We start from the raw sequence: 24,346 nt of genomic DNA, 5'->3' as shown, positions 1-24,346 counted from the left end.
ACATACATGGTCAAATGCATAATTTAATATTCTATAGATTAACGCAATTTTTAATGACAGAAGATGGCAGGCAAATAATGATAATTCAAATATAAAAATTGCATATTTTATTAATATTACTAACTACTTAAAATTACTAGTCGTAAGAAAGTGAACTTTTCGTAGTCCGATTGTGATGAAACTAAAACAGAATTATTCAGCAATATATTGTTGTTGTCAATTAATCATCGACGCAGACATGTCAATAGAACATTCAGACTGCGCATACGATTTCTACATGGTTACGTTTTGGTCTCAAAAAAGGTAACAGTTGATTCGCAGCGTTTTACAGAGGGCCGCGGTTAGAGACACGGAGTTCAATGAGCGTGTTTGTTTGATTGGCAGCAGTGCTTTAGTATAGGCAAGCGCGTTGTAAAATCGTTTGATGTCACCGTCGATGCATATCCTTCTATTCTTTAATCCATGACTTAACTGACTCAACAGTCCTGATTGCGCATGACCGCGCGTTCATCGTTGTGCGCGGATCAACACAAATCAATCAATACCGTCAAACTCAAAGAGTATGTCTCTGATATCATCGCATACAGCGTTAATATCGTCAACAACGAAAATGCCGTTCGAACCATAAACGACATTGTAAACGACCCATTTTGGCCTGTAATTGAAGAACTGAAAACAGTACTTACTTCGTGGCAAGATACAGGCACATAGGGACGGTGTTGATTTGGTAGTCAAGTCAAAGGTTGAGAGTGCTCTGCGCACAGTAAGATACCACCAGTTGCCCAAAAGCCCAGCAAGATTCAAAGAGCCAGATGGGTGGACACATTGTCTCTCTCTAAAACTATACTTAGCAACACCGAAACAGGAGCTGTGAAGACCCAGAACCATATACAGGTACAACATGATTCTCCTACTTAGTGTACAATATGTTAAGTTTAATTGTAATCTATAGGCCTACAGAAATAATACATTTTTATAACCAAGAATAATCTCCTCTCGATCAAAATTAGAAACTTGGAATTATTGCGATGACAACTTTACATCAATTTTTTTTCTATTTTGTATAAAGACTGCATTCGTCGACGATACTTTCACAATTGATAAACATGCGGTCAAACAGTACGTCTCCAAAATCATCGCATACGGTGTCAATGTCGTCAATATGCCATTTTATTGTCACACAATAGTTATTTAATTTCACCAAAAAGTGGATCGGAAAAAATTATTTAACTGAAAAAAACTGTAATTTAGGCCTAAAGCAAAAAAATAGTCAAATTGGCTGCCAGCCAACGGGTTTTTGGTTGAATTAAACCGTTTTTGTCATTTTATAAGTAAAACAAAATTTTGTTCGGGTTTTTTTTTTAATTACAAAATGGCCTATTCAAAGTCTGATTTTTATTAATCTTCATTTTGCCATAAAATTGAAAAAAAAAACAAACAAACAAAAACAACCGCAAAAAAAACAAATCAGTAACGTACGCCTGGATTTATAAGACCATTGTTTCTTTCTACGACTGTAGAGGGGGTAAATAAATGCAAACTCACGCTGAAATCCTGAGGTTGGACACACGGGAGTAGACACTTTTTCCGTGGTTATTTATCTTGGTTTTCTCCATACATTTGGCCTAGCCTAGAAGGTTTCTATTCGTTTAATATGGCACTTGAATCAATCCTCTCGCCTTCACAAACGTTCAGACACAGTGGTTTCAATGAAGGTTTAATAAACGATTCCAGTTTTCTTGTTCCTGCTGTTGAGTCCGTAAGAAAGCATTTTTGTTATCATGTTTTAAAATAAAACTCTCTTTTTTAGTCTTACCATAGCCTAGGCTAGGCCTAGTTGTAGTACTAGGCCTAGCTAGCTAGTGGTAGGCCTAGCTATGCCTACCCTAGGTTAGTAGCTAGTTTAAGTTTATTAATTAGTAATTAAAATATATGGGGATGAAATATGAAACACTTTCATTTTGTTTTGATTTGGTGTTAATGTAAAATATTCTTGAAAATGTATGAATTTGATTTTCTATAAATTTTAAATAAAAACTTAAAAAACGAAAATAATTAATTTATTGTAAAATATTTGTTTCAGTAGTAGGCCTATGCCCATGGAAAATGCCTTTAATCTCACTTTGTTAAGGCCTTTACAGTGATAAATATTAACACCCCCCTCTACACCCCCACAAAACCAAACAACCCAATTGAACTGCACAAAAATGGATTCTGTATCAAATCAACCAGAGCTCCCTGCATGACCAAACAACCAAATGAAAATTAGAATTAGCAAGTTTGAACCTGATAGCTATCACCACTCCCGATTTATAAGCTTCCAAAGTCTGAAGAAATTGCGTTTGGGAAGAACCATGCTCATTTTTTGTGGTGTCATTATCTCGGTAATTCTCGGAAAATCGTTGGTTTTTCACATATTTGTAGAGTTTTGTCAAAATCTGAGATAGGAATTTTTTCTAAATTTTGACACAGCGTTACCTGTGTTTAACAATTACAGTAAAATGATAAGTACTGTAATACTAATATATGTTTCATACTAACTTTCGTTTCTAATTTAGCCTCAAGATTATTTACAATCTTTAGACCAGAATGATGATGGTGTTAAGATACGTTTCCTTCATGGTACCACAACACTAGCTTTCAAATTCCAACATGGCGTCATCGTTGCCGTGGATTCAAGAGCAACGGCAGGACCATATATTGGTACATATGAATTCATTTTTTAAATTGTTTTTGTTGCCTAATAGGTTGTATAAATTTATTGATTAAATAGATTGATCCCATCTTAATTTGTTTTCTACTAATATTTGGATTGTGGTATAAATTTATTGTTATGCTGTGTTCAATTTGGTACAGGTCTGCTGGCCAATGGCCATTAAAAAATGGCAGTTTCCATTCCATGGCAGGCCTGTAAAACTGTTAAGTAACTGGCCTGTTCTAGTATGTTTGTTTTGTTTCTGGATAGTAGGGGGGGGGGGGGGGGGTAACTCCCTACTCTTCCAAAAGATGGCAATGCTAGATTCTTTAAATGTGCATGCCAGATGTGTACACTGGACCTCCAGTTTTACATCAAAGAAGACTTATTCTACCACCAGAACTATGCTCGAGGAGAGCCTTGAACCAGGTTCCAATGTTTTGGCTGCAGTGATTTGCAATACCCCAGATATATCGCCCTGTAGGGTTTTATGATATAAAATGTTACTCTGCTAACATTATACAGTATTTAATGTTATTGTGATAGTTATTTTTTTATACATTTTTATTTATGTAAAAAATGTCAAAATGTTGATTATGTTTATTCCAAAACTGAAGGCCGCCCTCTGTGATAAGCATGTTAATAAAATGTACTTGACATCATTTTATAAAACCCTACCGGCGATGCTGGGTCATACCGGGTGTACAGTAGATTAGTATGAAATGTACCCCTGCCTTAACCACTTGACCTACGGTATTAAGCTAAATGTTTATGTTGTGTCTGATTCTTTGTTTACATTGATCTATTTTTATTTTGTACTACAAGAAAAACCCTGCTGATTCGTATTTGAAATAGTCACTATAAAAATGATTTAATGATTTTTTAGTATTATTTTTGGAGTATTTATACGATGATTTTATGATAATATTATGTGTACTAACCATCTAGTATTCATGTTTTAGTAGGTGAATTTATGTGAAGATTTATTGAAATATTATTGATTTAATTAATATTAATTACTCAGATTATTTGTATTTTTTAATCAATCTTCCAATGCCTGAGTTTGTGCATATGATTATAAAAAGCTTATGTTGGGATGAAATATGAAACAGTAATATCATTAATTGTTTAATACATGCAGTTTTATTTATGAATATGATTGTTGATAATTTAAAAATAAAAGAAATAATTCATATTGTAAAATATTTGTTTCAGCAGAAATGCCCATAAAGTATGAAAAATTCCTTTCGTAAATGTCATCTGTTTTGTCCATTGTTATGACCGATCACCTTAAACTTCTCACTTTTTTATATTCACCTCAACTTTTTTTGCCTACAAGTCATTAATCCTGAAAACAGTTGTAACATAACTGAAAAGTTGTAACTGTAATAAATAAATAATAAAATGATGTTGTCTTCAAAATGCTATTATTTTCCATTTGCAGCATCTCAGACTGTAAAGAAAGTGATTGAAATCAACCCGTACTTGTTAGGAACGATGGCAGGAGGAGCAGCAGATTGCTCTTTCTGGGAACGATTCTTAGCCCAGCAGTGCAGGTAAATGAATTACTTTACATGGTGTGGTATAGAGCTATAGAATTAATAATGAAAATCTAGGTTTGATGTGGAAAAAAAGTTGAAACTGGATGGGAAATAATGCAACAGTACTTTCAGGTATCCATACATGTCTTGGGTTGTTTCTGTGTTGAAGTTAGGCCTTATTTAAAATGAACTTTAGGGTGTGAGACTTTGGTAGTGGTTGTCACCGATGAAATAGAGATTTAGAGTTGTTTTGAGAGTGATAGAATTATTACCCATGTTGTCAGTTTAATTAAAGGGAATTTTACGCTAGTCCAACTATTTATTAGCTTTGTCTACACTGTCCAAGTTTTTGTGACAAAAAAATGTGATGTGCCCATGATGATGATGTCATACTGTATCACTACCATACAGTATTTTGGCACATCACTTTTTTTTCAAATTAATTTGATAGTGTAGACAAGGCTTTAAGCCATAGTGTAGACACTATCATGATGTGCCCATATATGGACCTGATTAGGCACATCATATTTCAAAACCAGAAAGTTATAATATAAATACAAAATATAAATATATGATTATAATTATTGAAGCATTACATTGTCATGCAGCTCCAGCATGGTTAATTAGGTCATCATTATTTTGATTTCAAATATTAAGTTCTATAATGAAAATTTAATGACAGACAGGCAGTTATTATTACTTGCTATCATCTGCTACTACAGTACTATTAACTATGATGTTAATATCCTGTATGCCCACACAAATGACGTCAACATATGTCTAAAGCCATTACTAATATATAGCGGCTCTTTCTCCTGCATAGCGCCGAATAAACCGTTTAAGCGACAACTGGTAAAATGGCGTTCAACCGCATCAATTGGGTGTTTTTAACTGTATTTTCAGGCTGACATTTAACCAGTTACTGAAAATTTTGTATTTTTAATCTCAATCAATTTGAATGGCGTGAACATCTGACCACTATCTGTGAATGATAATGACATCATTACCCACAAACAACCACGAACACTTAAAAATTAGTATTATATTTTGATTTAAAATTGATTGCAGCGTGATCTTTGTAACAAATTATTAAAACCTATTGACATTTTTCAGCAGAAAGGACCCTTAACTTATAGAAAAAATTATTTATGAGAAAATTCATTGATGAATGTTTGCTGGACTAAAATTGTTTATAATCTTTAATATGTCTGCAGGCAAAACAATATCAGATTACATAATCACTATAAATCACCCACGCAAAACACTTGATATTTGAATAACCCAATTCCAAATGTTATTCATTTTTTATTTTGTGTATTTTGAATGTTAGTCAATAATCACAACTCATATGTAAACAAAAGCAGATTTCGTTTTTTTTATATTATTAGGGAGGTTTCGCAACCTTACGAATACGATAACGAAAACGGATACGTCATACATTTGTGAAACTTTTGAGCTGATCCCCATTTCATATTCGTAAAGCGTATTCGTGTTGACGAATATCACCAGTCATATTCGTATCTACAAAACGAGTATAGTTTTTGATCTATTTTGCACATTTTGCATTTGAATTAGGAATGATTCATGATTATAATATAATTATAGATTTATTGAAAGTAATTTACTAAAGTAATTTACTAAAATGCCAGGTCAATTTTGATAAATAGCAGTTTTTAAAGTCCTCACTCGCTTTGATGTTACGCTAGGCCTAGGCAGCCAAGCACCAAGCAACACGTACCTGCGCTTCGCTCAAATTTACCGCAGTCATATTTTGGACGCGCCTCAATATTTCGTTGCCATGCGAAACAGATTTTTTTATGGCTTACGAAAACGAATACGTGTGCGTGACGTATCCGTTTTCGTTATCGTATTCGTAAGATGGCGAAACCTCTCTATTATTAAATATGATTACCATAATAGATTTAAACAAAAAAACAGCCTGTTTGCCACTACTGTAGGGAAATCCAGAGAAGAAAAATCTTGCTACCCTTTTCACTACACTACTTTCATTTCTATCGCGTGTCTTCTGAGCTCTTCGATTTGTATTAGTGCTCATGAATGCGCCACAAGTAATTCCACTCTAGTTGAGAACAGGCTTTAAAACCAGGGAACAATGACTTCCTCAAAATTGAACAAAAATTCAAACTGAAAATGTGTTTGGTTGGTAGAAGAAACCAAGGCAATCTGACAACAGGATTATGAGCTCCGGAGATCAAAGGGTTTTTCTGTGATCCCTCAATTCCACACCCCTTGCAGACACCGCGCACCGCAGAGAATATGTACATAGTACAGTAATGTTGGTATTTGTTGCAGCCAGACATAATATAAAAAAACTGTTCCTATGTTGGCAAGTTAAGCGCAGTGTCCTGTTGTTTGGTTTGCCGCGGTAGAACATATAGCAACATAAGTAAGTATAAGTGTTTACTCTTCTTTCTTAGGCTTTACGAATTAAGAAATAAAGAGAGAATTTCTGTAGCGGCTGCATCCAAGATGCTAACAAATATGGTCCTGAATTACAAAGGAATGGGACTGTCAATGGTAATTTTTCTTTTTGTGTATTCTTTGCATTTAATAATAATAATAATTACATAATTAATTCATAGTGATAATTGAGACATGAAGATATTTATAAGCTAATTATTAATTAAAATTAAACTAATCAAAACTAGATACAAAATTATTCGTCATTGCGTGAAAAAAATGTGTGATCTTAATAAACTTTGAAATGTTTGCATATAATGCTTAACATTTAAACGATTTTGTGCTCCAAAATGTGATTCTTTGAGAATACTTGTTTTACCATCATCAACGATGCTTGAGGAGAGTCTTGAACCTGGTTTGCGCTGCTCCTGCCTTACCGTAGACCTGTACAATTATTTTTTATATGCATCAGTAACGTCTATTGTCTTTCTTTTAGGGTACAATGATTTGTGGCTGGGATAAACGAGTAAGTGTTTTATTAAATCGTATATATTTATAAAGAACAACCACAACAACATTTCAAAAGTAACTTTTGTCACTATTGAATTCTGTGTTGAATACTGTGTTACTGTACTATTAAAACTATAGAACATAACTATTTAAATACATTTTATTATCTATTTGACAAAATAAAAGGGGAATTTTATGTTTTTTACCATGAATGTAATTTAAATGGTGTTTTTTTACGGTGTCAAGTATCAGGAAATATTATTATTTATTTTCTCTTTTCCCTTCTATTTATTATTTGTATGAAACAGTTTCTGTGATATCTCCATTTAATTTTTTTTTAATCAATTAGAGCCAATTTCTGGTTATTCAACATAATGTCAGGGGCGCTAAGGGCATGCTCTCCCACTTTTTACAGCTAAAATGAAACTACTACTATTGATTTCACATTGATGCTTTATTTTTTAGGGGCCTGGCTTATATTACGTAGACAGTGATGGCACCAGGCTTCAAAATAACATGTTTTCTGTTGGTTCAGGCTCACCATACGCCTATGGTGTTCTTGACAGTGGTTACAGGGAAGACCTAACAGTTGAAGAAGCTTATGATTTAGCTAAGAGATCAATCTACCATGCCACACATAGAGATGCATACAGTGGAGGTGTTGTTAATTGTAAGTGGTACAATCAACTGGTTACAAACACTGAACAATTCAATATAAGTTGTTTATTATCGATAATACAGTGCAATATATGGTATAGAATTTTGTTTAAATAATGATGTTAACAATTGATTGATAGTACTTTATGTTAAATCATTATTTACAATGCCTCTCAACACCCACAACAATGTCTCATAAACTTTCTTTTCTATTCATCCATACATTTTAATTATCAACGTTATTGTAGTGAAGCTTGATGGTTAACATGCTTGACTTTCCGATCATCGGGTTCAAACATGTTCTAGTCTAAATACTACTCGTAACTCCACTCTCTAAGCCTCAAATGAGACTTAGTTTTTATACTTGAGATGTTTCTCCATCTAGTAGTTGTAAGTTGCTGTTGCATGTGTATGAAATAAACTATTGATTATTAATCATTTTCTTGTTTTTTCACAGTATATCATATGAAAGAAACTGGTTGGATTAAAGTATCACAGACTGATGTAATGAAACTACATTATGAATATCAAGATGAGAAGAACTGAAATGTAATAGCACTTTTTAGGACAATCTTTGATGATTATCAGAATTAAATTAAATCATCCCCATTAAACACTGAAATCCCAAGATCAGAACTATACTATTTCACATAAAACTATAAGATACAATACAACTCTCAGACATTGTTTTTCTTTCAATAAGCCAAGCTTGACTTTTAGATAATATTGAATTCTAGTTTCTCGCAAAAGATTAGCTAAAGTGCTCTATTGTGGTAATAGGTTTCTAGTAACAAAGAATTTGCTATTAGATTTCTTTCTTATTGAATATTTTTAAATATGTTCTATATTGATCTGTTAAAATGTAAGCTGCTTAGAAACAAACAATTGACATATTGTTATGAAATTTCTGTTCCTCATTTCAAAACAGACCAATTCAAACATGTTTGTATAAGTGCTTTTTACAAGCTGCGCCTGATGGAATTGTGTTTAACATTAGTAAAGTGGAACAGACTTTTTTGGAAATAAAATGATTGTATTGTACTTGTTTCTGTATTAAATTTTGATGTGCCATTTGGCCAGATATTCTGATTCAGATTTCATTATATAAACAAATTTCCAGTATCTTATTAAGACGACGAGGAAGGAGGCCATCTACAGCCATGTTATCCAGCCATGACCAGTACACCAGTGGACAATCCTGTGCTGAAGTTATTTTTTATCACATACACATTGTTCATTGAGAAACGCATCTTAATCAATCTCAGTATCTTCACTTTTTACCTTAATCTAATTTTTCTCGTACACTTTCCAACCTCAACACGCCCATCGGCTACTTTAGCAAATTATGTGAAGCATGCGTTAATATTTGACTTGAAATCCTTCCTTTTCCCTCTTATCTATAGTTCATTACCATTTATTGCGTCTTAAGAGTGCCCTAAAAATATCTTTTAAAAACATATCTTCTTTACTTAATGCTTTTGTTTTGTCAATATATTGATGTAGTGGGTGTCGTGTTGTTTAATTACCAGTATGCGTGTGTACATTCATTTGTTTATTTTTATTATTATCTTTTCCTATCGGTTTTTACTGTCTTATGGTTTGTTTGTGTTTTATTGTCTGAATTTATTGATGCTTCATGTTTATCACCTCAAATATAATACAATATCTTTAATAGCAAAGCAAGTATCGTGGAGAACGTGTTGTTTTATTACCTGAAAATAAAAACTACAATAAAATATTAACAAACCAACCTTTTCTAATAATATAACAATAAAAAAAAAAGTTACTGTGTGAGAAAAAAAATGAAAGGATTAAGATTAGGAAAGAAAATCATATTTTTTGGTAGTAACAAATAATACTATATATAATCATATTAAGCCCATCGCTTTGCGCATGTGCACATAGTTCGCAGAATTAAATTGTAATCTTTGTCATATTAATTTGAAACAAATTTCATTTATAGTGAAGGAAAAGGTTACGTTGAAACTTGCCCAACATTGGGTAAGTTTCAACGTAACCTTTTCCTTTACTATAAACAAATAATATTTGTTGGAAGATGATTTTTTTTTCAATTTTGGCATATTTAGTTAGTTGTTAGTTTGTTTAATTGTCCCATGACCTTGGTGATCGTAGGGCTACGAGATACAGTAGTAGTACTCATCTTTGGCATATACCCACATTAATCATCTTTGCAAAAAAACATTGAGCTTCAACAAATAAAATGGCCTATTATTGCAACTCAATATGGAAGAAACTTTCATTTTCTAGTTGAATTTTACCGGTATTCATATCAGGGTTAAGTTTCATTCTACCTTTAGAGTAGCCAAAAGGATTCTGGTCCTCCGTTTGGTGGTAAAGGAAATAATTAGCACTTTTAATATGAATGTTTATATATTTTTCTATAGAGATTTTTTTAAAGTTGTTTTTCTATCATGGTACTGCATAATATGTAATGGAATGTAAAGACAATGTCAATATATTAATTCTAATAAACATTGGCATACAATGAATTATGTATGCCATATGTTGAACATGACTATTGCATCATCATAATTATACAGTACTATATTAACATAAAGGATTTTAGTTAATTGCATCCATGGGTATTTTTACATCTAAACCGATTTAATATTTTCTAGCCTCACACATATGCAAAATTAATGATTTTATCTATACCATTTTGATCACCTTCATGTCTTTTTTGAATTCATGAAAAATAAAGATAAGCTTGGAAACCTTGAAACGTCAATCAAAAGAAGGCACGCATTGATTGGTTTATGACTGGGAGAGTCAAATATTGCCGGGTGTAAGATTTTAAAACAGATAAGTTTTATCAGTTAAAATATTTTTAAAAAAATCAAAATACACAAATTCGAGTATTTATTCAATAGAATACTAGGTGATTTGTATACAAAGAGCGACATTTGAAATAAACGTCGTGGAATGTTAGAACCTGGTTTTATTATGTACCCATTTAAAAAATGGATCATTCCATTATATTTAATTTACCGCGAAAAAATCCCACGCGCGCGAAATCTACTCTATAGTAGTAGTAAATATACCGTCAAAACAGGAAGTATCTTTGTTTGACCTTCATATTATCTGCACACATCGAAGCGGTAACGAGAAAGAGAGGAGCACGTTGTTTGTTTTCCTTGCATATGGTTAACGAAATAGGTATTTATTTGACAATTAATAGTATCTGTTAGTAGATCTGTAACAAAATTGAACATTGTTAAGATGGGTGATAATAGTGAAGTTGAAAATATGGCATTGGCGAGTGGAGATCCCACGGAAATCAAGCCGTCGGAAGAGGAGTTGCTTGTGGACGCTAAGATATCGCATGTTACACCTGAACATCAGCCGAATGGGCCCGTTGCAGGCGATTCGACCGACGGAGGACAAGTAACATTAAAAAAAGAAGTTGGGCTGTTCAATGGTGTAACAGTAATTGTTGGCTCCATCATTGGATCTGGTATCTTCATATCACCAAAAGGTGTTTTAGAATCTTCAGGGTCCGTTGGTATGTCTCTCCTTGTTTGGACAATTTCCGGCCTTTTCTCACTTGTTGGTGCTCTTTGTTATGCTGAGCTGGGCACAACAATTCAGTTATCCGGAGGGGAGTATTCATATATTTACGAGGCTTTTGGAGAGTTACCGGCTTTCGTCCTCCTGTGGGTAACTTTAATCATCATTAACCCTACTGGCCAGGCTGTTGTCGCTTTAACGTTTTCATATTATGTTGTTCAGCCGTTTTATCCCGACCCAGAGTGTCCGCCACCAGATGAATTTATAAGAATTGGTGCCGTGTTGTGTTTAAGTAAGTTTTTAAAATTATTTTCTATTTATTATCTAATAAATACTCAAAACCCATATCTTGGTATTTATATTATACACATTCTTAGGCAAGAAATAAACAAAATATTTTTTTCAACAGTCAAAAAATAGCCAAAGTAGCATGGACCTTTACACAAGAAAAATATAAATTGTCTGTAGTTGTAAAGTCCCTTTACAAAATAAAAATAAACATGGTAGTAAAAGACGACAACATCAAGAAAAAAAAATGTGTTTCAACAAACAACTTCTAAAAAATAAATGTCCTGTATTAACCGAAAGCCAATGAAGAAAACAATTTCAGATTAAATTATTTAAGATATATTTAGATTAAGGTTGAAATTATTATTGAAAGTGATAATTATCAAATGTATTGTGTCTTGTATTATAATGATCTCAACTCATCCTTTTCTTCACAAAGTATCTGCCTTCCTCCTGTGTATGTATAGTTGTATAATAATTAGTAAACAGTAATCCATGCTGTGTGCCTCATTCATTGACTAAATTTGCTCAAGACTTAAGTCTTTAGGCATTCCATTCATCGTTGTTCATTGGACCGTTCCATTAATTCCCGCCCACACATGCATGAACACATCATAGTATTGGCCTTGAGTCACAACCATTGGTTAAAAGCAACGTTTTGTTTTATAAACATGTGTTTCTATGATCAGTTGCATCATTCAATGTTTTTTTTTATATTCATATCATTTCCCAACAATATACTGTATTATACCATTCAATGTATTGAATAGACAATATTATACCATTCAATGTATTGAATAGACAATACCAATCAATATTTTATTTCAAAGTACTGACTGTTATTGTTATTCATTACTTTGAATAATCAATGATACACAGGTTTTATACTGTATTTATTACATGATGGGACAATAGTCAAGGAAATCAATAGCATCAAATCAAATATTCTTTAATAATTAGAAAATCATAAATAAACTACATAAAATGATGTTAAAATCTACATAAAAATATCATACTGGATTCATATTTATTAATATACGCTTTCTATATAATACTGACAACCTTTTATTATAAGTGTTCCTTCGTAGCTAGCAGCCGCATGTCAGTGCTCATTCGTCTGACCACAATGGTAAGGGCTGAAATTGACCAGTAACACCGGTGTTACGGGTGCAGAGACAGCATAAGATACACGGCCGGACAAACTAACATATCTCACAGAGAACTGGTTATTAGCGTTTTTAACAGAGAGCAAACAATAGCACGTTGTGCTTTAAATAGGCGTGTTATTATTTATAGTTTTACATGATAAAAGGAGGACCATGTATGCCATACGTCACACTGGGGTTACCCCTTAATCTTCAGAAAGAAGCACTGAGGGTTAAGTGTCACATACGCTGAGCCAGAGATATACTGGACCTCCAGTTTTCTGAGAGAACTACAGTATGGACAAGGAGGCTCTTGAAACTGTGCCGATTTTGTGACTAATGCCCTGAATGACCCCCTCCCCTGTCTGAATGAGCCGCTCGGCCACTCAACTGCAATATTTTGATATATCTTTATTTTGTTATTTATCAAATCTTTAGATGATAAACGATTTTATCATTCTTCTACAAATTTATTCAACCTAGATAAATACAAATGCGGATATTTGTTGAACTCAACACATGCACACTTCAGTATTCACATGTTTACATTGTGATTTCAATACAGAACTCCTCAAATGTACGATATATGTATGTTATAGAAATAATATAATTTTAGTGAGTTGGTCACTGTAGACATTTAGTTTTTAAAAATGTAATAACCTAATGAAAGCACTCAGAAACTGAGTTAAGTACTGTACTCGGCAAAATATTTCCACAGAGGGCGCATCTTGATATTTCGGCCTATGTTAAAAGAATAAATGAATACAAATTTTTCTTTAATTATTAATGAACCGATTTTCTTGAATTTATAACATGATACAATGTGTAATAGCAGGGAGATAATCACATTTTGATATTGTTTCATTTAACACTAACTTTCTACAACACTTTCTATAATCTATGTAGTATCGTCATATAGGTTACTTTGGCTTATACAGTACAGTACTCCAGGGAAGTGAAGCTTATAATATAATGGCATATATAATAATCACGTTTTCATAGTGTATTGCACTACTTTCTATAACAGTGTTGAACTATGTATTATTTTAATCTGATTAATCTAGACTGATTGATGTATTGTTTCTCTTTACACAGCTCTATTGACATTCATTAACTGTTGGAGTGTGCCATTGGCTACCAAGGTTCAAGATGTCTTTACAGTGGCTAAGGTGTTGGCGCTTATCATCATTATCATCGCCGGATTTGCGTATATGGCGCAAGGTAATGACAATGAACTATAAATGAGAGGCTTAATCGGTCAGTCCGTGCAAGATTAGGAAGTTCTAATTTATTAATTGTAACTTAAATTGAGTGAGAGGAATTTATGTATTATCTTATCCAGGGCAAACCCAGTGGTGTAACGGCTATGAGCGCTTACTTGTTAAAAAACCAAGGGGCCCTGAACTAAAGAGGGATCCATAGAAAAATACAACTCCGACCTTCTGTCCACATTGCTGGGGCCTCCCCTTAGGGTGGCAGAACCAGTGGGCTTTGGCCTCTGCTTTACACCACTGGGCAACACATCTACCCTTGTTACAACCTCTTTTATCAAAGGGTGTGGTGGTGTACTGTATACTGTAGTATATTACCGCCTCACCTCAAATTAGAAAAGATAATCAAAAAATGGCTAGACTTAAAAACTTCTGCTTGAACAATACTACTTTATTGATAAGAAAAATAAATCCATTTCTATATATTTCAATTTTAATTTTCACATTAGAGAATAATTTTGTTAATCAAAAAACTTATTGCTTTAACAGGCAACACAGAAAATTTTGAAAATTCTTTTGAAAATAAGATTGGAGAAGACGGAAGCATAGCACTAGCTTTCTACAGTGGTTTATTTGCATATGCAGGCTGGTAAGTATACTTTAAAGAGTAGTGTGAGGAGACACTTTGCCAAAATTAAAGTAGTGTAAAATATTATAAAGATCTCAAACTCATTCCTCTTTACTTTCTGTAAACCGGAATTCGTCAGATTGTGTTGACTACAATTATCAGAAATATTAAAGATATTATTTCTTTCTGATTGGAAGTAATTTATATGAATATTTTTTCTACTTGTTGTAGAGAATATAGAATTATGTTTAAATAATGAGTAATAATACATGAGAATATAATATATTAGGTTTTATATTTGTTTTAGTTTTGCATAGCATAGCATAGTTTGTTTGCTGTACACCATGTTTACAAAAGGAAATGAATTTTGAGTTTTATATATATGTGAAATATTAACAATTCTATTCAAGGCATGATTCAATGTTTTTTCTTTCACTAGCGCACACACTGAGCTATTATAGTAGTTAGCTATAGATGTTAATATAATAGGTCTAGTCCACATTTTGAATGCAAAATAAATTACTACAGTAGAAACAGATTTCCTCATCTTTATCGTTTAAAATTAATTAATTAATGTTCAGTAATCGCTGTGCCTGTGGTGTTTATATATATTTATAATTATTCATTTGTGTAAAAATTACAATCACAATATTTAATCAGTATTGTTTTGTATTTTTCAGGAATTATTTGAATTATTTGACAGAAGAAATTAAAGACTCAGACCAGTATGTTGTTTGTTATTTACTATTGCTGTTAATTATTAAAGCAAAGCACTTAAAACAAATAATCACTTAAGTGTTATTATGAGGAACACATGTTGTAATTTTTATTTACCAAGAATGCAATACTTGTCATAAAGCTGAATTGTTGTAATTTGGAAAAAATAGTATATCTCTTTATGTGTATGTATGTTTTTATTATAATAAAGTAAGTATATATATATATAAAATATGGAGGAAAAATGGAAACATAAAAACTTGGTGCAAAAAGTACAGTATGTGCATTTCAGCTTAGAGAAGAGCTTTATTCACTCTACAGTAGTTGATATAAATCTATGCAACTGAAAGACTGTCGTACTGTATTTTATGTACAGTATTTATTATAGATAAAATTTATAAATGAAAGTACTGTACTGGAATAAAAAAGGAAGCAAAGATGTGCAAAAATTAAAAAAGTATTTCAACTTTGAGAGGAGCTTATTCGCGCTATGCATTTCCTCTATTGTAGTTGATAATTTACTGAACTAAAAGACTTCCAGCGAATATTTAAAAGTGCGTGCCTTCACACAATATTAGGTAAATTATGATCATAAGTGAGAGTTCCATTAGTATATATTGTAGCTATAGTAAAGTTTAAGCCTATAATCTGATGGACATAATTGACCTCATACTAAAGCACTTTGCCATATTGGTTCCAAGTTCACACGGTTTGAGCCATCTATTACTATACAACACTAAAGCCTTGGTGCAATATGCTATAGCATCAAACATCAACATATTCTAAAAGCATAACCTAAAGCATGTTTTCCACTAATTGATTCTTCAGTATTTTCTAAATCTAAAAAAAAATCTGGTTCCTTGACTTTTTCAATTTAAACGAAATGAGTTGGCAAAACAGTTTCTACTTTTGCGAAACAATCTTGTAAGTTGTAGTGGAACATATATAAACTGGTAGCACTATTTGCCCAAACAAATTTGCCTAGTGGAAAACAGGCTTTGTGCCGATTCACTTGCATAATGAACCACGTGTTTGCTGCTTTTTAAAAATCTGTAATGTATTTTATTTTTTATTCAGTAATTTACCAAGGGCTATTATCATTGCCATGCCACTAGTAACAATCATCTATGTACTGGCGAATGTGGCATACTTTGCAGTTCTCTCACCCAATGAGCTGATGCTGTCAAACGCAGTAGCAGTTGTATGTATAAGTTCACTGATTTATGTAGAATAAAGTTGTAGCTTAGTTAAGATGGTCTTCTACCACTCCAAGAGTCCTGGGTTCAAGTCCTTCCATATGATGTCAGGATTTGTTCTGACAAAGAAACAACTCCACTCGTAAAATGTGTTAATATGTACTGTAGAGTGTGTATTATGTTTGTCAGTTGTGAACTGGATGCCACCTTTAAGGAGGACACTGAATGAATTCGCTTATAGTTATTTGCCTATATATATATAAAAACAAATACTGTTGTAGACTAAAAAGTACTTAAGCAGTAATAATGTGTTATTTGCTGGAATTTTACAAATAAAAATATATTTTCTTTTAGTCATTTGCAGTGAAAGTTCTTGGACCAATGGCTTGGATTATTCCCATTGCTGTGGCAATGTCTACTTTTGGAGCTGTTAATGGAGGAATTTTATCCCAGTCAAGGTACAGTAATTAATATAACCTGTTCAGAGTGCCTATCAATCACTATCGAGGACATTTAGGCATTCTACATTCACTAATATTCCATTTCCAAGAAAGGAAGATACAACAGACCCGTGTCCAATAGTGTTATGATATTTGGCCATCTGGTTCTTGGTCATCTAGATTCTACTGTAGCCAGACTAATTCTTATTCGTAGGAAAGGAACTGGTCTTGTTCCAACAATAACCATCTCGAAAATTTAATCCAATTACTGTAGGGAGCAAAAACACATCCATTTTTAGCTCAACCGTCGCAAATCGAAAGTTCCCTATTGATGGGTTTTAATAAAAATCATACCTTATTATAGACTATACTGTACCTACTCTTTTATATATTATGTAAGGTAATGTCTTCATCACCGTTTATTGTATTGAATAATTTAGGTTGTTTTTTGTGGGTGCTCGCGAGGGCCAGCTACCTCAATTGATGGGGATGATACATGTTAAACGGTGTACACCTCTACCTTCTATTTTTTTCACAGTAAGTAATATTTATTTTGAGATTTAAGAAGCAACAATACCTTATTTGCAAAAAAGCCCTTCTTGTACATTAAACATTTAACCCAGATGAAGAAATAGTTATTTCTAGTCACTTTCTGACTGTTTTGCATATTTGATTTGCTTTCTGCTTAAATTTGTTTGTATCTTCATTGATATCTAGCCACTGTAATTTGCCTTTTTATTCATATATATATATATATACACAAATATGTTTGCTTTTTCCTTTATCGCAGTGTATTTTGTCGTGTATGTATGTGTTTGTGTCTGAGATCGACACACTAATAAACTACTTCAGCTTCGTCACATGGCTTGCAATCGGCTTTGCAGTGTGTGGCCTCATTTACTTGCGTTTCAAGAAACCAGAGCTCAAAAGGCCATTTAAGGTAAGAGTTCACGATTTCTCCCTGAACCAGCCATGGCATGGTATATTACTGAATAAATTTTTGTTTTTATTCAACAGTTTGTAATTTCTATTTTCTTTTGCAGCTAAATATTATGTTCCCAATAGTCTTTGTTTTGGCATGTCTGTTTCTGACTGTCATGGGCGTTATTGCTGCCTTCTACGATACACTGATTGGCTTAGCCATTACAATTACGGCATTCCCGATTTATTTCCTCTGCATCAAGTGGACGGATAAACCACTTGTTTTTCTACGAATGATAAGTAAGGACTTTTTTTTTTTTATCAATACCTGAATAAATGGTTATATTACTAAAAGATTATCTTTTGTATCTACTGTTAACATATGCTTTCACATTGCATCTGAAATTGTCCATAATGTCTATAACTTTAATAATAAATTTTATTTTCTTTCTTTCAGCAACAACAAGTTTTTGGTTTCAGAAGCTGTTTATGGTTGTTGGTCAGCAGAAAATTGATTAAGGAATTAGTTAAGGTAAATGTTGATAAAAAACTATTCAATGCTTTTCACTATGTCAACTTTTTTTTTTTGGCACAGTTTCGGTATTAAAAATGGAAAAATAATAAAAACTTGAATTGAATTGCACCTCTTCCATTCCCTGAAACGTAACAAATGTAAATGTAGCTTTAGAGTCACTAAATAATAATAATTTTATTATTGAATACATTAATATCAACATAAAGTTAACAACACCTTTTTAACAGAATTATTTCTTTTTATCCTTTCAGGGTTTTTTTATATGAATCACAGATGTATAACAATGCAATTTAAGTACATTCTGATCCCCATCCTTTGTCATATACTACGTGATGAGTACACGACTTGTTACACCGTGTGCCAACTTACAGATGAGAACTCGAGATGTAAACACATAACCTAAACTGTCAAAAAGACATCTGTACTTAAACCTGTTTTCCACTAGGCGAATTTGTTAACGCAAATCGAAAGCATTCAGCTTATACGCAGGCATATTTATCTTTCCATCTTCAAAATCCCTTTCTGCGACGAATTCTAGTTCCTTGAGTTTTTCGCTTCAGCGAAATTGGTGGTTTGTTTCTACAGTTTGCGATGCAGAAAATTGCGCAACCAATCAAAGCTCAGGAAATAAGTCGTTCATGTACTTTAAACAAAGTTACATTTATTTCAACTTAGAGGAAGAAGGTAGGTACAAGTTCACAGTACTATACTAAGTTCGCTTATTTCGGCTTCAGACATCCAAATACTGGTTGTGGTCACCAAAGATTCCACTTGTAGTTGAAGAACAGCATTGCAATTAGTAGCGTACCAAAAAATGTATATAAACCTCTGCGAAATGGTGAGTGAAACCAGCCTAACTATTTGACTCAAGACGATGAAAGATGAAAAAATGAAGTGTAACCCAGACTCAAGACGATGAAAGATGAAAAATTGAGGTGTAAAACTATTGCATTCCTAACCACATCACTACGCCAACTAGCCGCTTACACACGCATGTGTTAAACTTTGTGTATATGATCACAGTGGAAGCTTTTTTTTAATCAACCAAAAACAGGTTCATTTGATACCTGTTCTCTACTCACAAAAGTCAATATCAATATATATTCTGTCCACAAGCAAGCTGTCCACAAGATCTGTTATCGACTTTTTACTGATGGAGTTTCAGTACAGCGTTTAATTATATGTAGGTGCTTCTTTTTAAATGCCACTATATTACTTTTATTTGTACAGTGAAAAAAAACTTACTGTTTCTGTCAGAATCTTTTTTTTTTTTTTTTGTCGTTTCTTCATGTGCCAATTACTGTATCACCACATTTGTACCATCTTCCTCAATATGTTTTACAAAATAATACAGTATTATTTCTTAAGGCCAGAAATCCATCCACTAAGCTGTTCATATTATGTATCTATAATTACGATTGTGCTTAGAAAGAAAGTTATCTATAGTTTTAAACAAAAAATGACATCCAACAATTTTCTTTAATCATATCATAATTTCCTTAAGGTGTTGTGGTCATGATTATTTTCTTTGCAATGTACCATTTATTATTATTCATTTTGATGGTCATGGCAACAAAATTATGATTTAGGTTAAAATCTGCCATAATCCTTTTATGGATGGAATGTCATGACTCTTAGCCCATTGCACAACTTCTTCAAGTTTAATGCACACCAGGCTTCAACACATGTATTTTGTATGATGAGTAATCTATGGAGTTGTGAAAGAAGAATTGACAGTGGAATTTACTCCATCTGGTCGTTACTATTAAACATCTTATTTTCTGGGAATTTAAAGAAAGAATTTCGGTTAGGTTTATGTTTCTAAGAAATTAGACTTGTTGAAATTAACTTTTAACTTAGCATCCTTGAAAATTAAGTTACATTGTATATTTGTTATCTTATACTGTATGTTGAGTGCCTTATCTGTGGCATTTTAAAATTAGATAATATTAAATAATACTTAAATAATACTAATTCAAAATGGTTGAAACCATTGAAATCTTGTTTTCATCATTTTACATATAGAAAGAAGCATTTAAATTACACAAGAGTGGGAATATGTATTTAAGAAAAATCAATGTAATTGTATCATATATCATCATAAACATTTCCAGTTGTGTTTTATAATAACAATGAAAAACCCAGCAATTCTTATTATTGTTAACAACTTTTACACCATAGAGAAACGAAAATGATATTTCTGACAACTGATTGCTCAATGTTTACACGATTCTTATTATTGTTAACAACTTCACTTTTACACCACAGAGAAACATAATGATATTTCTGACAACTGATTGCTCTATGTTTACACGATTCTTATTATTGTTAACAACTTCACTTTTACACCATAGAGAAACGAAAATGATATTTCTGACAACTGATTGCTCTATGTTTACACGATGAAAGAAATTAACATCTATTTATTGACTCACACATCCATTCCATTTTAACCAATATGTCACTTTTAACCGTGATTGTCCTGAGACATACATGCTTTTATATGCTTGCCAACTGCAGTGTTTAAAAAAGAATAAAAATACAATAAATTTAAATTATGTTCGGGAAACTGCAATTAAATTTATGGATTTCTGTATACATAATATATCTATTTTGGTATTAATGTTTGTATTTATTTTAACTTTTAGTTTACACAGAGAAGTTAGAAAGTGATTAGGAGTGAGAATATGTAAATATTGTGTAGAGCTTATTGCATGCTTTATAGATGCCACACCAAGTGTGGAAAATGTATAAATGTGTTGTAGGATTAACTGCAAAATGGCATTGCTCTACATTCAAATTATTTGTTTATTTAAAGCCTAGTTTACACTATCAAACTTGTTTAAAGTTTTGTCTTAACAACCCCCGAGCTTGCTAACTAATGTTTGTCAGTGTAGACTTCTGTAAACTCATTTTCTGCAATTTGCCGAAGTTTTTCAACTGATATACACTAGCAAACTTTGGTAAACTTTCAAACAAAAGTTTTCCAGTCTGGACTAGGTTTAACGCAAAATCCCCGATAAGACCATTCTGATCTTGTATTTATGACTAGCTAAGTGGGTGTTTATCCACTAACATGCATAGCGCCATTGATTTTGTACCTCGGTCTTTGAATTGACGCTTTATAAATTTTGATATAATAATAATAACACTTGGTTGGGATCAACAATGGTGTGAAATGCCTGTTTTATGACTCCTCCCTTAGCAGAGTGGTCCTCTGAGAGCTGGGTTACCCATTGTAAAAACATGTCCCTCATTCATATTTCAAGGAAATGTCCGCTTTATAGGGGTTTCCCCTGACGTGTTCCAAGGGAGGAGTTTAGCCATATTGTCTGATTGTAAATACTTGTTTTTATGTACTTTCTTAACTACTTGTATTTTTCTTCTTGTACAACGCTATACAGTAAGAAATAACAGTAGATCTGAAAATTAAAATAAACCGCCGTTAAAGCTATTTGAAAATATGTGTAGCTTCTTTATTACGTGTAGGCCTAAATAGAACGAAATCTATAAACAATCCGCATCCGTCAAATATATTTCCATGATATTACAAAAGTAGGTGAGGAGAGTAGGTATGGCGATAGAAGAAAACATGATTTTAGAAAAGATTGGAAACCGGCATATTGTCAAGTCTACGTGTTTAAAAAAGTGTACAACGATTTCGAATCGGAGTAGGGATCAGCACTTTGAATGCTTAGTATAAGCAAAGGTTTCTTATGTTACACTTTTTTCTTGTTAATTATTCATCCTTACTAAAGAAGATGTGTTGTTCCTCCAAAACATAGGCCATTTTGGAGTTGTAAAACTTTTTTTTTCCAAACCCACATTTTTTCAGGTAAATATTTATTTCACCCAATTTTTGGTCAAAGTGAATATTAAATTAAATGGCGTATTCAGAAAAAAAAAATGTTCATAGGGATATATTTAAGGAAACTGTTAATCAGAAAATTACGAAAAAGCTCTGTAGCATATACTACTTCTTTTCTTACTTCAACGCTGTTGATGTGATTGTTATCGTGCAAAGCCGGAGCTTCCCTTTAACGTGTAACTTTTGGTTGAATAAAGTTTTTGAATATTGGAGGCAAATAAAAATCATGATAGCCCCCTCTACGCCTATTGTCTGCAGATTATGTGACGTATGTGACGACGTGAGGCAATTATATAACGTCATGCACACGTCATGATGACTCGTCGAAAGTTCGCAGAATTCTCTCTATGAGTACGTGAACCCAGTTCTTAGTTCTGCGATTGACATAATGTTTTCCTCCGGTTTTCCTATACTACTACTCATGTTTACGTAAATCATTGATGGAAATCAGATTGTTTTTTTCTCTCTCTATAAAATTAAAGTCTAATTAATAATAATCCTCTTCGCGCGCTTCCTGTTCGAGAGGTGGAGTATCCGTGTTCTTTTTCAAGGACATGTAAAGGCAAATATGTGAATTTTATGTCAACAAATTTCGAATTTATTGACATTTTTACATATAGCTATTCCCGTAGCTATGGGGACTTACACCGGCGGGTCGAGGCCCGAATGCGGATGTCAAACTCGGTTGAAATATTTGTTTTTGTATTTTTATATTACTAATTGTATTTAATGTCTATGTAGGCCTATGTATCGCTGAGTGTACATACATATATACTGTATATTTCTTTTTAATTTGTTTGGTTTATGTTTATTTGTATGTAGTTCAAGTTGTCTGCACCACTAATGAGTGTGTTGCCACTCATCCAAAAGTGTTTATTACAACCAGAAAAGAGATTAAACTTTCCTGGTAGGCCTACAACAATATTGATCATGATGACTATGTAATATTAAAAGAAACACATACCATAAATAGGCCTACAAAAGTAGTCTACTGTACAAACATACCGGTATATTATTATTCTTGGGTGCCTCAACAAAATGTCCCTTTAATAAATGTGTCCTGGTGGAACATGAGTTCCATTTCCCACTCTTTCGTTTCACGGAATGGCGTGTCCGATCCCGGGTTGAGGGGGACACTGAACGCATGGAAAACATGAATGGGACAGATGAGTCCGATCTGAAATTTTCTACTTAAAAGTAACCTTAGGCCTACATATGCCACCGTTAAAACAAATTTTCTATTCACTGTGATACGTGCATATAATGATATTATATTGACCTTTGAAACCATTGTCAAAATGGGCGGCACCATTTCGGTATACGTTTAACCGAAGTGGTAAGAGTTCCGTTCACATTTAAAAATGAGGAAACTGGGTTTACCACAATCAAAGTTCATTACCCAATGCTGATTGGCTCTCAACTTCTCTCATCGATTATGGAACGCAAACATAGCAAGACCCTAATTCTGTATCCATAATTATAATCCCGATGAACTTTTAAAGAGTAGGCCTACTAATGAGATTGATATAATAGTGACATATCATGTGAATTGTTAGGAGATAGGCGTGATCCTTGTGATGTAGCTAGATATTTATGATGTCATACTTGGGCTTCCTACTACATGCTAAAAATGTATCTAAATAAAATGTAATTAAGAATAATGAATTAAAAATAAAAATGATTCTATAGGCAAAATCATGTCAACTGAAATCAGTCGATCAAAAACGTAGATGACACTATCAATTTGGGGTTCAGTCGTATTAAATTCGTATGAATCCACGTCCTTCATTATATATATTTTTTCATCCGTTATTTTTATTTTTTCATCCGTTAATTGTTTTATTGAATCAATGATATGCCGGCTACATTAATTATGCAGGCCGATTTAAAATTACTTATAATAGGCCTATTCAACATTGTATTCTGATCTTTCTGTTATTTTTATTTCCTTTTTTATATTTCACTGTCGAAATACAAATGAATTATCTTAATAATATAGGGCATATTATGAACAAAAAATCCACACATTATACATTAATATAATA

General features: G+C 32.7%; 2 protein-coding genes across 2 annotated transcripts; both read left to right on the top strand.

Moving 5' to 3' along the window:
* The first annotated feature begins 1,534 nt into the window (after nt 1–1,534).
* Nucleotides 1,535–8,865, top strand: LOC144849772 (proteasome subunit beta type-5-like). The gene is made up of 7 exons (XM_078706810.1): nt 1,535–1,759; nt 2,559–2,703; nt 4,140–4,251; nt 6,675–6,774; nt 7,154–7,183; nt 7,633–7,837; nt 8,282–8,865. The coding sequence occupies exons 1-7, from the start codon at nt 1,655–1,657 to the stop codon at nt 8,368–8,370; spliced, it is 786 nt and encodes a 261-aa protein (XP_078562936.1). The 5' UTR covers nt 1,535–1,654; the 3' UTR covers nt 8,371–8,865.
* A 2,035-nt stretch (nt 8,866–10,900) lies between these two features.
* LOC144849558 (Y+L amino acid transporter 2-like) lies at nt 10,901–20,640 on the top strand. The gene is made up of 11 exons (XM_078706500.1): nt 10,901–11,644; nt 13,881–14,006; nt 14,546–14,645; nt 15,305–15,349; nt 16,419–16,542; nt 16,892–16,995; nt 17,418–17,514; nt 17,768–17,917; nt 18,021–18,198; nt 18,356–18,430; nt 18,685–20,640. Exons 1-10 carry the CDS (start codon nt 11,065–11,067, stop codon nt 18,415–18,417), a joined length of 1,566 nt encoding a protein of 521 aa, XP_078562626.1. The 5' UTR covers nt 10,901–11,064; the 3' UTR covers nt 18,418–18,430; nt 18,685–20,640.
* Nucleotides 20,641–24,346: the final 3,706 nt, after the last annotated feature.

Source organism: Antedon bifida, chromosome 8 (genome assembly GCF_963402885.1).
Source record: "Antedon bifida chromosome 8, ecAntBifi1.1, whole genome shotgun sequence".
Taxonomy (NCBI): Eukaryota; Metazoa; Echinodermata; class Crinoidea; order Comatulida; family Antedonidae; genus Antedon; species Antedon bifida.
Note: the sequence above shows the minus strand (reverse complement) of the source record. Positions and strands in the feature narration are given on the sequence as shown.